A 14,431-nucleotide genomic window follows, 5' to 3' on the forward strand; every position below is an offset into this window, starting at 1 on the left:
GGGACACTTCCTCAGGGCTGACCTTCTAAAAATATCCTGGTAGGGATGAATGCTTGTGTGAAACAACCCGCAACCCAACGAGATGTTGTACATGCTGGAATCTCTATAGGCTGGAATCTCCTTAGGCTAGAACGAGGTGTAATGTGAAGGAGGCAAGGAGGAAAGAAGAAGCCAGTTGTCTGATTTCTGGCTTCTCATTAGGAGTCTCTGATAGTGAGGGGAGTGGTGCAAATATCTCCAGGGTATGACCCAGGGCAGGGCATGGGCTTGAGGCCCTAGCCAGCCCTCTTGGAATAACTGACTCTTGGGGGTACACAGTTCTCAGCTTCAATTTTTACAGAATCCCAGAGCAAATTGCTCTGCTGCAACATTCTATCAACCCATTCACCAGGAGCTAAAATAGCATTTTTTGTCAACCATTATTTGTTAACCCTTTCTGGTAGTGAAACCATGTCTTCAGTCAGTAGGAAAATGTCACAACTCTGGCAAAGAGGCAGGCTGAGCTCCTGGAAGCTGCCAGATGTTCATTTTTATCACCCCCCGCGCCCCTAAAATATCAAAATTTTAATTTACTCAGATGAATGAGCAGTTGACTAAACAGACATTCAATATAAAGTTCATAGTAAGAAATGAGACACTTGGGATAATTTTGATTGATTTACTTGGCAGAGTTTTGATAGCTACTGAAAAACATACTATTCATGTTTAGGTGAAAAATAAATGGAGTCAAATAAGTGTCACTGCATAGTACTAGGAGGTATATACAGCCACATGTAAAAATGCATAAACACGAACATTTCTGTACAGCAACTTTTCTTTTCAGTCTGTATAGAGAAACACTGGTTTATAATATGGGGAAAATATAAAGCAGACATACATGCAACAAGGACATGACAGTTACATAGATCCCACCTGCCTCCCAACAGCTGAAATAACAATAATAACAATAATTATAATAATAAAAGTCTTTTTAGGGGAAAAAATTTGAAACCTGGAATGTTTTCATACTGAGGTTTCCAGAGAGCTTCAGACATGAAACATATCTGAAGGTGATTTAAAGGCTTGATTCAAAGCCCTGTGAAGGCAATGGAAAAACTCCATTGGTTTCAGTGAGCTTGGGGTCAGACCCAGCTATTTAACCATGATCCCGTTCTGCCCTCCCCCAAAACCCAAAGTTGAAATCTGCAGATAAAAATAAACAATCATATCATACAAAACTTTGTATATAGAATACAAAAGGTAACAGTTGACTTTTTGTATAAAATACAACTTTTTGATAGTATATTTATTTCACATATGTATAAATATAACCCAAATAATATGATTTTTATTATTCCTACCAAAATATTATTACTTTTTGTTGTTGTTTTTACAAAAGTTTACAAAACAAATAATTCTTTATATTTACAACCCAATACTGTGAAGAGTGCCCAGTCAGTGATGAAAAATAGACTTTAAAGGTAGTGCACTTAGCCATTGCAAACAAAGGAAAAAAAAAAAGACACTAGCTCCATTCAGATGCAAGTGTTCTGAAGAAATGATACTGGATTCAAGTTTTGGTTGCAAGAGTCTTTCACAAGCTCGCATTTCAAATGCATCAGGCAAATATATACAGGACTGGAAATGGCCTCTACCTTTTTGAATTTACTCAAGACAGGATGTAATTTTGCTTCCAGGGATGGCACTCACAGCCCAGTGTCTTTCACACTCCAGGCTGAGGCCAACAGGACAACACTCAGCATTGAGTCCACCACTGCATGATATCATAGAACCATAGAATCATAGAATATCCTGAGTTGGAAGGGACCCATGAGAATCATTGGGTCCAACTCCTGACTCCTTGGGACCAGCTCCTCAGCTGAACAATTTTTTTACATTATTTGAGGACATGGAAATTAGTCTGGCCCTAATACAGAAACCAGTGGTGGCTTTTTCAATGGCATGTGAGGGTAGTTGAAGTTACCAGACTACAGTGCCCATTGCTTATGGTGATATTAACTCAGCCTTGGCCTCAGTGGCATCCATCGCAGTTGTCTGTCCCTACCAGTGCGCTGGCACTCACTGCTGACCTGCTCATGGACAGGGAGTGTGTGAGGCAGAGAAGCCAACCTTCCTTTAACTTCAAACTCGTGCAGCTACTACTTCAGTCTAGTTTTGCACAATTTATACGGGACACATTTGTTATATCACATCTGTATCTCTCCAAGCTTAGGTGGGACCCCAGTGGCCTGAACTGAAGAGCTCTTCAAAGACTTGGCAAAACTTGTACTGACATATCAAAGAGACCACATGCACCCCAACCAAAACTGGGGAGAAGAGGAAGCTTTCTGGGCAGCTGAGTCACCACTGCATCACCATTACACAATGCAGAGGTGTGCAATGATCACTAGCTGGGTTGGCAGAAGGGACTCTTCAGCAGGCTTTCTTATCCCTCTTATTTCTCTGGGAATGAACAGCCTCAACTGGCATATCTAACTAAATGCCCATGTTACACCTTTTGTGGAGGTGCTGGTGGTCGTTTGTGCGACAAAGCTTCTTGAAACATCCTGAAAAATTGTGCCCATTTGAAATGACAGGGTAAAATAACTGGAAAAGCCTTATTAAAACCTCTCACAAGAAGTAGGTCAGATAAGTGCAGAGGCTATTGTCAAATAGTCTACTCATCCCACTGCCACTAACAAGGATGAATAAAGCACTTGCATGGGCTGAACAATGCCTCTTAGCACCAAGGCATGGGAACATAGGCATTGTATTCCTTTGCCACATCTAGCTTTAGGTAATTCAGAGGAGGCTGTGAAACACATTGCACTGCATCATTTGGAAGAGCAGCATTTTCATTTGAATTGCAAGGTCTGTTCTCATCCATGAATGCTGTCTGAATCACTGTGCAGCTGCTTTATAATGACATAGCATATCCTTCTGATGCCATTACTGACCAAGTCTATAGCAAAAATTTTTATATAGTCAAGACTATTTCCTGGCAGGTGTGGGACAGCCTGTGCCCTTGCTGCTCTGCTCTGTTAGCCTTCAAGGCAAGGTGGCTGCAAACTGCTCATGGGAATGGTCCTTGCCCCAGTATGTCTTCCTAGTGATACACAGAAATTGCTCAGGGCAATATTAGCTGGTCCATTCCCAAGCTCATAACAGATGATTGAGTCCAGTGCCCAGAAATAATCCCCAGAACTGTTTCATGTACAAGCACAGATGTGGCTGATGGAGCTTCCTGCTGTGAGTTATAATTGATGTGCATGCTAGTTTCAGGGGCAGAGCCTCTTATACTCCAGAGAGAGGCTGTGGGGACCTGAGCTATCACCAGAACTCTTTCAATTCCCCCACTATGGCGAAGGAGAAAACAAGATGGAACCAAAATGCTGTGCAATCAAAATGGCAGCTTCTCCCCAGGCAGATGTTGGCATTTTGTCTGGGCTAAACCTGTTTGAGAGAAGATTGGGCTGAACTACCTGATTGATACTCGCCATGATTTGAGATGAAAACAAGGACAGTGGCTTAGCTGAACGACTTTAGGTATTTGCCCTCCTCTAAGCTGGACTGAGAGAGTAGTCAGGGACAAATCATGAGCATCCTCTCACTCAAGTTTCTATTAAGTCACTGGAGTCCCTGGGGAAGGGCAAGGTGGCAAAGTGAGGATCCTGAGCTTTGGTAGTAGTTCATCTCATGTTTCCCTCAATGCCCAGAATGACTGTGCTGCTGGCAGGAGAGCAGCATCCTCTAATACTCACTGCAAACACTGATGAAAGGGAGAACAAAAATGCTAGAGGACACAGAGTAACACACTGGATGATCTGTTTCCTTCTTCCCTTGGATGAGACCACTTACCCTGCTGTGTGCTACAAAAGGTACAGGGTTTATAACAAAATCATTTTATAACATTTTGTTTATAAAAAACATTTGCTTTTGGGAAAGCAAATGTAAGTTTGTACTGTGCAGAAGTAAACAGTTTTTGTAACGCCGTAAGATTCACACAGGGCTTGATGCTGTCAGGGCTGAGCAGTCCCAAGGAAGTTAAGGGCTGTGAACATGATGACTGAAGAGCTGTGGATCTCTTAGGGACTTACTTGCACTCAGAGAAATGATGTTCCACAGCCTATACCACTGTCTGGTGCTTCCATGTATGGGAAGATAAACACATTTTTTTCCCGGAGCTCCTCTGAGAAGAACCAATGAGTTTGCAATGGGCTGGGCACAGGTGTGGGGACCAGACCCTTCACATGCTTTCACTCCTTTGTGGCAGGCAGGAATATCACTTACACTGTCACTTCAGTTTGTTCCTAGAGCTACTCTTCAAACAGGGCAGTTGCTCTATGTTGTATTTTAAAGGACAGCCCAGTTACTGGAGTGTAAGTTAATGAAGCAGGTTGTTGGCATCTAAAGAAAAAGCTAATGTCCTTGCTGCCTCTTCATCTGGTTCCCTCTTGGTACTGTCACTTACGAGTGGTTCCCTAAAATTTCATCGAGGTTGATGTCTTTCATCCAGTCATCATTACCAGGTTCTGTTTTCAGTAAAGAGTCTATAAAATCTGAGTCACTGTTGAGCGCAGGTCCTATACTGTCACCTTGCTGGTTCAGAAAGTCAAACGCTAGGTCATTACCATGGTCACTTCCTTGGTAAGCCCGGGAGGTTTGGTTGGTACTTGTGAAACCAGTTGATGGCAGAGATGACGGCGGTGTCATACTTGTTCCTGGCTGATTCAAGGTAGGCACAGTCTGTCCTCTCAGCTGATTGGGTCTTATGCTGAGCCCTCGTAGTGAGCCAGCAGATTGTCCATTTAGAGTCTGGTGCATTTGGTTTAGAGGGGGCCTCATTTGGACTCCTGCCGTTAACTGGTTAGGAGGTGCCAATGCACGCTGAGGAAAATGCTGGTTGCCTACGCTGCGCTGCAAAGACTGGTTAGGATACGGAGTGCCGGTGGGGAAACGGACCCCTGCAGGTTTCAGTGCATCCTGCTGCTTCACTGCAGCCTCTTGTGGGGCCCAGTTCTGGGCATTGGCAGTAGCCGTGATCATCACATTGGCCGGCCGTTGAGCAGGGATACCTGTTGCTCCATGGGTCAAGCTTGGCCTTATTTGCTGAGAGTTGACCACTGACCCCGTTGCAAAAGCTGCCCCGTTGTTCCCCTGTGTCATGGTTTGCTGTCGAGACACCATGGGGTTATTCTGACTGGGCAGAACTTGATTTTGGTTTCTGTGTGGCTGCATTTGGTTCATTCCTGAAGTCACATTGTATGTGCTTGGTTGGTTGCAAGGAAGGTTCCCGTAGCAGCCCATACTCCGAGCAGCAGGGACAGAAGGCATTCGGGTTCCAGCAGGGGTGGACATGAGGCTGGAGCTCTGGGGCATAATGCTATGAGTTGAAATTGGGTTGGATAAGGACATGTTGTTGGAGCTCATGCTCACAGCTGGTGAACCACCTGGAAGGAAGAAAACAGAAGTGTTACAACAAGTGTGGGGTCATGAATATGTGGTGTCATTCTAATACCAACAGCTCAAAAATCCAGTTTTCTATGAGCAGAGTTTCTTGAAGAAGACATTTTGCTCTTAAGAGGACTTACATGAACTTGCTCAAGGCCTTGAAGATGCCTATCATCCAAAGGGTGGTTTGGTCTATACTAAACTACCTGTGAGCTTTCCATCCCTTCACAGGAGAGCACATGAGCCAAAACTGGTGTTCACTGTAAGAGAAATATTGGAGCAGGGATGGACAGACAGAACCATTGGGTAGGAGAGAAGACTTTCCTGCCTTCCTTTACAGAAGCACTAGACACATTAGGCAGGACAAAGCCTCTCTAAGTGATCAGAGATCAAGAACTTTTCCTTACAGGGCATGGCTCATCCTGACTCTAGTGACAATGGGGAGCGAGAGGCACTTTCATCAGGCTTCTTTTCCACCTTTCTTAGACACCTACAGCAGCAGTATCCATCCTTTTTTTTCTGGGAATGTCTGTCCCAGATGACAGCAGGAGCCAAGACTGCGCCTCACACATTTGCAGCCATATGCCGGGACAGGAGCTCAGTCCAGTCTGTGACTTGCCTGTCCTCCCACGTGGTGGCCAAGCAGGCATGAGGACATGACTTGGTGCTGTGCCTGCTGAGCTCCACATATGCCCTTTCTGAACTCTCTTCCCAGCTGAGCTATGGCTATTTGCCCCTGCAGTAACAGACTTGCAAGTGAGGGAACAACACATGATGTGCCAGCACTTGCTGCACCTGAACATCCCCTTTCGTGCATCAGAAAACTACGAGTTACTAGTTGGCACAAATTTGTCATTCCTGGCTGCTTCTGCCCAATGGAGGATTTTCCTGTACTTAACATCTGCCAATGGATGACAAGAAGAGATGATTTTCTTGCCTTCAACTGCCAAACCTCAACACAAGCCCACTCCTTTGGCTACACAGCCTCTAGTTTGAGGCCACAGTAGGTCATTTACACCATGAGGTCTGAGTGCTTATGCAATGCAAGACCGAATTAGTCCCTGAGAGACTGGTTGAAAAAGACCAACCACTTTTTAAACACAGCCAGTGTAGATGGCACTGTAGAGGACACTTTCTGTATACAATCAGCTCCTCCACAGTGTAATTCCCTTTGCTACTGTTACTCCCAGTACAAACCCTACAAGAAGCACAGCTTGAAAAAGTCAGGTTCAAGGCAAACGAAAGGAGGTGTTTCTTCACACAATGTGTGGGTCAGCTGAGGAAATCTGTGCCACATGGAATAGTAGAAGCTAAATTCTCACACCTCTTTGGGTGGCCCCCAAAGTGTGAGAAAAGCTGTCAAATGAGCTTGCTACCAAGGTACCACTGCATTTCAGGAATTCTCTGAGCCTTTCCCAGAAGAGGAGTGAGGAGATTTGCTATTTCATAGGGTGCAACTAATAGCAATTGCTGGGCATGAGACACTGCCTTGGCTTGATCCTTTGTACATATGGCAAAACCAGATGGAATTTGACTAACTTTGGCTTCATCACCAAATCTTATTATATATTGGTCTGCGTGACAAATTTTATTAGTTGGTCCATCATAAATTCCTTCCTACTATACAGTGCTTCAAGACTGTGTCATGCTTGCAGCATTCTCTAAATACTTCAGTCTCAGAGTGTGGCATGTTTTCTGGTCCTTTGGAGCTCCTTTCAGAACTTGACAGTTTTTGATGTTCAGTTTCAGAGCTGTATATCATAGCTGGTCACAGTAATAACTTTTGCATATCTCCAATGTGGATGTAAAGTAAGCTCTATTTTTCCAGTTCAGCATAATCTCAAACAATGTTTGCCTATCCAGTTTCAATCACACAGCCTGCTCACAGTGATATCTGGAGACCTGTCAGCCATTTCCTTTTGACCTATGTAAATTTTGTGTCACTCATGTTTATTAACTAAAATAGGCAGTAAGAAGTCAGATGCTCTAAGGGACATAACCTGAACAACTATTGCCTCTAAGTTGTGGGTTCATTGAAAGAGATACCATGCAAATTTGGAAAGATTCTTCTAACATCAGCTCATGTTGCTTGAAATTAATTACATCTTCCCCTTCCTAAATTCTTTATTATTTGGGCTGTATCTGCTCCTCGGTTGTTTTTCTGGCTCTGCATTAGGCTAGTAGGGCTGCTATTACCTACTTAGACTTTTAATTTTTATCATGGCATTAGCAGTCTCCCTTGGTGTTTCAAGACTAAATAAAAGGTGACACTAAGAATTTGGAGAACCTCTCAGCCAGCTCTTTTAAAACTCTTTTAGACAAGTCATGGGCATACATATTTTAAAAGTCTATGTTTAGGAACAGCTGTTTATTATACTGTTCCTGTTAAAATTTTACCATAATGATGTTCAGCTCCCACAGACTGGAACCAAAGAAAAAATTGTATATTTCTGCTTTTTCTGCATTACTTTTATACATATGCTATTTCCATTTAGTAATGGAGGCAAAGGATGCATTTTTTTCCTTAAGGACTTAAAAAAAACCCCAAAAAAACTCTTCCCAAATCATTATTAACACTGAGTGTGACTCCACAACCAGAGTGCTTGTTTCACATGAGTATAAACATAGACACCTAAATTAAGAAGCTCCCCCTATCCTGGAAGGCAGCCTGTTCCACAAACAGGCTCCAATTATCCTAAGAATTGTGTTGTCCTAACTTAAGCACCTAAATTCAGTCCCTGAGCTGGGCAGCCCCTGGGACAGGATATGCTATGGGGAATCCACCTGGTTTTAGCCCAACAGGGACAATCACATTCCCACAATCAGTGCTCAGTTGGTGCTGCTGAGCTCTGCATTTTTGGAACAACTGTAATATCTCCTATGAAGACAGGCTGAGAGAGCTGGGATGGGAGAAGAGAAGGCTCTGAGGTGATCTGGTACTTTCCAGCACCTGAAGATGGCTACACGAGAGAGAGAGAGGGACTTTTTACAAGGATATGCAGTGACAGGACAAGGGGGAATGACTTTAAATTGACAGAGGATAGGTTTAGATTAGACATAGGGAAGAAATTTACTCAAGGGTGGTGAATCATGGGACTAGTGAAAGAGTTGTGAATGTCCCATCCCTGAAAGTATTCAAGGCCAGGTTGGATGGGGCTCTGACTAACCTGGTCTAGTGACAGGTGTCCCTGTCCATGGCAGAAGGTTTGGAACCAGATGATCTTTAAGGTCCCTTCCAACCCAAAACTTTCTGTGATCCTGTCATTTTTTTCAGGGATGATAGTGATGGGTCCCTGATTTTTAGCTCCCATGAGGTCATATTGAAGAGGAGGAATGGTACAGAATTCAGTGGCATTTCAAGAGATGGTTCTCCCCCTCCAGCTGAACAACAAGTTTGTAGATTCAACAAGTTTGTAGATTTGTCACTTCATTGCCACTGGGATGAAGCCACTCCTGGGGTGACCCTGTCAGCTGTTGAGGAGACCCCAGGGTTACCATCACACCGCCCTTGCAACTGCTACACTTTTTAAAGAACACATGTGTTTGGGAAGGGGTTGTACTTGTTGCCAAAAGACAAAGCTTCATCTTTCTTTGTTTTGCTATTTTTATGGTTTTATTTTTAACCCAAGTATTTTCCATTCTTATTTCTTACAGATGGGAAGAAATGCCTTCCCCAGAAGCAAGGTGTACAGCAGCTGGGCACCCCAGGCTATGGCAATTTGGACAAAGTTTCCCTACCCAATTCACCTGCTCCTTTCTTGGGGGTTTCTTGCCATGGCATGGCACTGTGAGGAAAAGTATAGAGAAATAAAATACTCAACCAAGTTTCTCCGGCTTGTGCAATTTTAGTTAGCTTTTTGTTTCTTCTTCCCTGATCTGAGCAAAGCTATTCCCAGAAAAAGGGAACAGTTTCCCTACTGTTACTCCCTTATGCAAGAGTTTCCTAATGGCTCCCTCTGGTAGCTTTGCTGGAAGCTCCCAGCACAGCCCTTTCTCCCAGGCTTGCCTGAAAGGCTGCTGTCCTCCTGGGGCTCACTCAGCAGGGACTTGAGATTTGAATGGACAAGTGCTGCCATTCCCACATGTTTCAGACTGAGGAGATGGGACTCCAAATACCACAAGATTGGCAAAGACTCCATCAGATTAACAACAACAGGAGCCGCCACATAACGACGGTGATCTACTCACTTTGGAGCCTTTCACACATGTGGCTGCACTCGCTTCCATTTTCTCTCTCAGGCTAGAAATGGATTGTTTTTAAGTAAAAGCCAAGAGTCTCCGTTAATCATTTGGTTCCAGGAATAAACCATTAAACAACACACCAAATCACAAGATTCCTCAACAAACTGCTGGGATTGCCAAAGCATTTATTTTGGAAGTACAGGAGGTACCAAGCTAGCGAGCAGTGGCCTATTACACTGGGATGCTTGAGCCAGTTTACTGGAGAAGATTAACACCCAGGTCCATGGGAAAGCAGCAGTTTCCAGCAGCAGTTTCCAGGCTGCAGCAAGCTTATCACTGCTAGAACTTGTAAGCAGTGCAAAGGAGTGCATGAATGCTGCTTGAGCAGCCCAACCTGGCCCATCCCTACAGAGCTGGGCTGGGTGTCCCACATAGCCAGCAGATTGGGCAGGGGGGTGGCATGTGAGTAAGCTGCACTTCAGAGCTCATTAAAATCATAATAGAAGCTGAAAAAGTTGTGCTACAAAGGACAGGTAAGAAGGAAAGACTCAGATCACTGGCTGAATCTGCAAAGCCAATTATGGAAAAACAAAAAGAACCAACCTCTTTTTTTTTCTTTAGCATGTTGCATACAAAAATATACTAGAAGGCAAAGAATTCTTTTTATACTTGCATGCACAAACACTTCTGCAGTATAGAAAACATCCTTTGGTCCCATCTGCTATGTTTCTCCCACCTTCTCTCGCCTCAGCATTTTTTCCTTACTCTGCCTTTGCTTTCTGAGTGGCTTTCAGCCATCCAGCAAGGTGAACAGTATGAAAAGCCAAACAAACAATCCTGTGCTTCAAGAACTAGACTGTCCCAGGAGGTCAGGGCACAAGAGCTGAAGCGAAGGACTAGTTCTGAAGTGTTGGGCATTTCCTGGCCTGGGCAGTTCTGGCAGAAAGCAAGGACTCTTGATCTACTGTCTGACTGATCTGTTGAAATGCTGCTTGTAGAGCAGCACTAAGGCCACAATCATGGCCTATTAAACAGACCAAAAGCACCACCTGTGATAGTGCCATGTGGGGTACTTAAAAATCTGTATGAGGGTCCTCACACTGTACATGAACTGTCATTTGAAGGGAGGGATGGTTCTCATCTCAGTCTCTGAGCCAAGATGCAGCACATATGTGAGAGAAGCATCTGAACACAGTGAGATTACATAGTCAAGAGGACATCTCTGCATCAGGTATTTGGGTGCACATCTGCCCCAGACAGTGCTAATGGGAGGGGTACCAAATCCTCCATCCCCATGTCTGAGAGAGACAGTGTCAGCCTGGATGAAGCACGAGATCATACACCAGCACTTCTCAGTGGTGCAGGATAGTGAGGTAAATAGCACAGGAAGGCAGCAGCCACCCCTCACTGCCTCTGCACTGATGGAAGCAGGTATCCAGAAAATCATGCCCCAGTCATCCCATCCATGTTTCTTACAGGTGGCCTTCCATCTGGAAGGAAGGAAGAAAGGAAAGAGTTGCATTGAGCCCATGGTACTTACCAGGATATTGGTTTGCTTGTTGCATGTTGACCACATTCCTTCTTTGGTCTTTATAATCTGGTGGTGGTCTTGTCAAGTGTCTGTTCAGCTGGTCTTGCGGAGTTATTTTCTCCTAGAGGATTAGAGTAGAACTACATTAATTTGCTTTTCTTTATGCTTTCCTGCATCTGTGATTTGCCAATCTCTTTCTTTTCTCAGTAGGTAAAAAACTGAAGCATTTCTTCCTTTCACTGTCTGGTCCACAGGACAGTCACCTGTGAAACTGTGCTATCACCTACTGAAGTCTATATGGAAATCTTTTTGCTGGTTGCATTGTGTTTGAGTCTGGTTCAACTTTCCTCTCAGCCTCTGAGAACAATGTCCATGTCTGCACTGCACTACAAAGTGTATTCCAGTTTCAGCTTGTCATCTCCATCCACAGCCATGCCCATCCCTCTCTCACTCTGCCTTCCTACACTGGAGTGGTGACCATGAAACCCAGCAAAATCCTTGCTTTTTCTCCCCCCAGCTCTCCTCAGTAGGGATACCAGCAGGACACATGGTTTAGCAAGGATGGTGCTGGGCTGGCTGTTTCCATTGCCCTGTGCTTCCCTGTACATGTACCAGGTGCTGTCTTTCCTCTTACATTGGGAGTACAAGAACTCCCAGTTGCTGGGGCAAGGACAGCAAGGAAAGATTCCAGGAAAAAAAATATTAGTTGGGGAGATTTTTTTGGTTTTGAGCTTGCCAGGGACATGTCTCTGGTGAGAGGAAGATAAAAACCCAAATCCTTGAACGGAAATCTGACTGACTGCTCTGTGCTCATAAAAGATCTGGAAAGAGCAGGCACCAGAGTCAATGCCAAATCTCTCATCAGCATCAGTGTGGCTTGATGCCTCCAGGGTGCTACTGCTCACCCATGAGACATGGTTCCTTGTAATCAGTGGCCCCATGGCAGGAAATTGTGACTTTGGTGCATATGTGCCTTTACTAGACAGCTGCTGGGACAGCATCACACCTCTTTTGCAATGTGCACAGGTTTTGGGCTGAATTGCCAGAATGGAGAATCAGCTTGTCAGTACGAAAAAGGCCCTGGCTGCTGATGCAAGTCCATCGGAGTAATATGGGGATAATCTGCCTGAAAACAGCATGCATATGGACTTTCTAATGAAAAATCTGTATTTTCTGTGGCAGCAGATCTCTGGCCACAGAGAGCAGGCACAGACTTTCCCAGACATTGTCCTAGGGAAGGATGTGAGAAGACCAGAGAAAGAATGATAAACAATTCTTGTCTTCACTTGCTGCACCTGTTGTTGTGAACATGTGGAATGTGTTATGGAGATTTGTTTACCAAAGAGTGATTTCTTAATTGGCCAATGGTGATGGTGTTTAGATTGAATTGGATCCACCTGTATTTTGACTGTCTGTGAGTGTGATGGGATTCTTAATAAGTATAGTATAATAAAATGATAGATTGGCCTTCTGAGAATCATGGAGTCAATGCCAATTATTACCTGGCTGAGGGCCTGCAACGACAATTTTCTTCTCCCAGGAGCACTTAAAAACACTGGGAGAAGACCCCTTCTTGTGTTATTTACAGAATTTCCATAATTCTTATATTTTAAGAATTTCCAAATTCTTAATCTTTGATTAAGATTTGTAAGGTTTGTTTTTATATCCTGCTCAACCTGAATCCTTGTGAGGAAGACAGACTCCCATGAAATCCCTGCAATTCATGTAAAAACTGTAGGCAAGCTTTATGTGTATTTCTGTGCACAAAATACAAAAGCAAAGCCAAGCTGATTAAATTTCCATTTCGTTTAAGAGAAGCTATTTGAGCAATTAAGTTTTTTTTCTGCTAAAAGTTCTGACAGAAAACTGCAGCACAGAGAGCTGACTTTAAACTTAATTTTTCTTCTGCATGAATCAAAAAGTCAAGAAATATTTCCTTTACAGAATCCCCCATGTCTCCTAAGATGACCAGAAACTCCCAACTAGTCTCTCAGATACCAAAGGACAGAGAACTGGCTACAGATACCTAGAAATGCAAAAAATAAAACCAGAGAATGTAGGATTCATATGCGATCCCAGCGAAGCACATAAACTTGTGTTGAATCCCAAAATCAAGGCACCTGATCCTGGTTTACAACAGGCATTTTACACTATGCTGCCTCAGTGACAGATCTTGGAAGTAAACCTTCCTCTGAGGTGAAAGTAGCATAGCAGTGCACCTTGGTTTATCTTGCAAAGAAAATCATGGACAATATTCATATGTCTCAAAACCAAGCATATGCTTGGACTGTTCTTGTATGAAACTGCAGTAGTTTGGAATCTTGTTTCATACAGGTTGAAGAAGGTTTCAAAAAGGCTTAGAAAAGTGCTGAAAAATACAAGGCGCACTCTTGAAGTTCTAGGCACTGCCAAAACAACCTTGAAGTTTTAGGGGCCTTTCTTCTCCCTGTCTTATCTTTCTTTTCTATTGTTTTTATGACAATATTTTCCATGTAAAATAAGAAACTAGTAAACTTACAGCTTCTGCCAACATCTGCTGCTGTAGAAGGAGCTGTTTTTGCTCCATCATTTGCCGTTGCAGAGCCTGTTTCTTTTCCATCAGCTGCTGATTCAACAATGATTGCTGGGATGAGTTCATGTAACCACTTCCAGTGTTTGGATTTGAGCAAGAACTGGAGCTTGGAGTGGGGCCAGCTCCCTGGCCTACCACAGAATGTTGTTCCTGAAACAGAAGAAAAGGCTCGTGAAGGATGAAAATAATAACAAGTGTCAAGAAAAGGAAATAATCCTTTTCATGTAATTAGCTGAAGCTCAGGACACAGCCCACAGACTCTCAGTACAAGTGACCGATACAAAGGCTATGACAAAGTAAGAACCGAGGACTGAGTAACTTCATCCCTCAGGAAAGACTCTGACAATGTGCCAGGTGGTTCCAGTGGAAAACCTCAATATAGTACCAGGAGCTTGGGAAACGTTAACAGAGGTAACAGAGCTGTTGTGGCGATCTTTCAGGAAACGTACACTGGGCTGTACAGCAGTTTGTTTGACCACATGGGAACAAACTCAGCGTCTGCTGGTTCCTACCATCTGGTGAACAGAAGCGAGAAGCTGCAGACTTATTGGTAGAAGTGGCATCTATTCTTAGAAAATACAGGGGTGGGAAGTTAATACTTCACAGTGGGGTGAATGGTGCTGCTTTCATTTGTCCCATCATCTCCCTGACAAGAGCAATCTCTGAGAGACTGCTAATTGAATCCCATTAGTAACACACTTAAATAGGCTTAGAGT

The 14,431-nt window shown here is 43.8% G+C and overlaps 1 protein-coding gene across 1 annotated transcript in view; it reads right to left on the reverse strand.

Moving 5' to 3' along the window:
* Window positions 1–644: 644 nt before the first annotated feature.
* MAML2 (mastermind like transcriptional coactivator 2) overlaps window positions 645–14,431 on the reverse strand; it is a 210,713-nt gene continuing 196,926 nt past the window's right edge. The window contains exons 3-5 of the mRNA XM_030269692.4: window positions 13,662–13,865; window positions 11,153–11,264; window positions 645–5,429 (exon numbers count right to left, since the gene is read on the reverse strand). Coding sequence (XP_030125552.3) covers window positions 4,447–5,429; window positions 11,153–11,264; window positions 13,662–13,865 — 1,299 coding nt within the window. The 3' untranslated portion in view covers window positions 645–4,446. The remainder of the gene's footprint in view (window positions 5,430–11,152; window positions 11,265–13,661; window positions 13,866–14,431) is intronic.

Source organism: Taeniopygia guttata, chromosome 1 (genome assembly GCF_048771995.1).
Source record: "Taeniopygia guttata chromosome 1, bTaeGut7.mat, whole genome shotgun sequence".
Classification (NCBI taxonomy): domain Eukaryota; kingdom Metazoa; phylum Chordata; class Aves; order Passeriformes; family Estrildidae; genus Taeniopygia; species Taeniopygia guttata.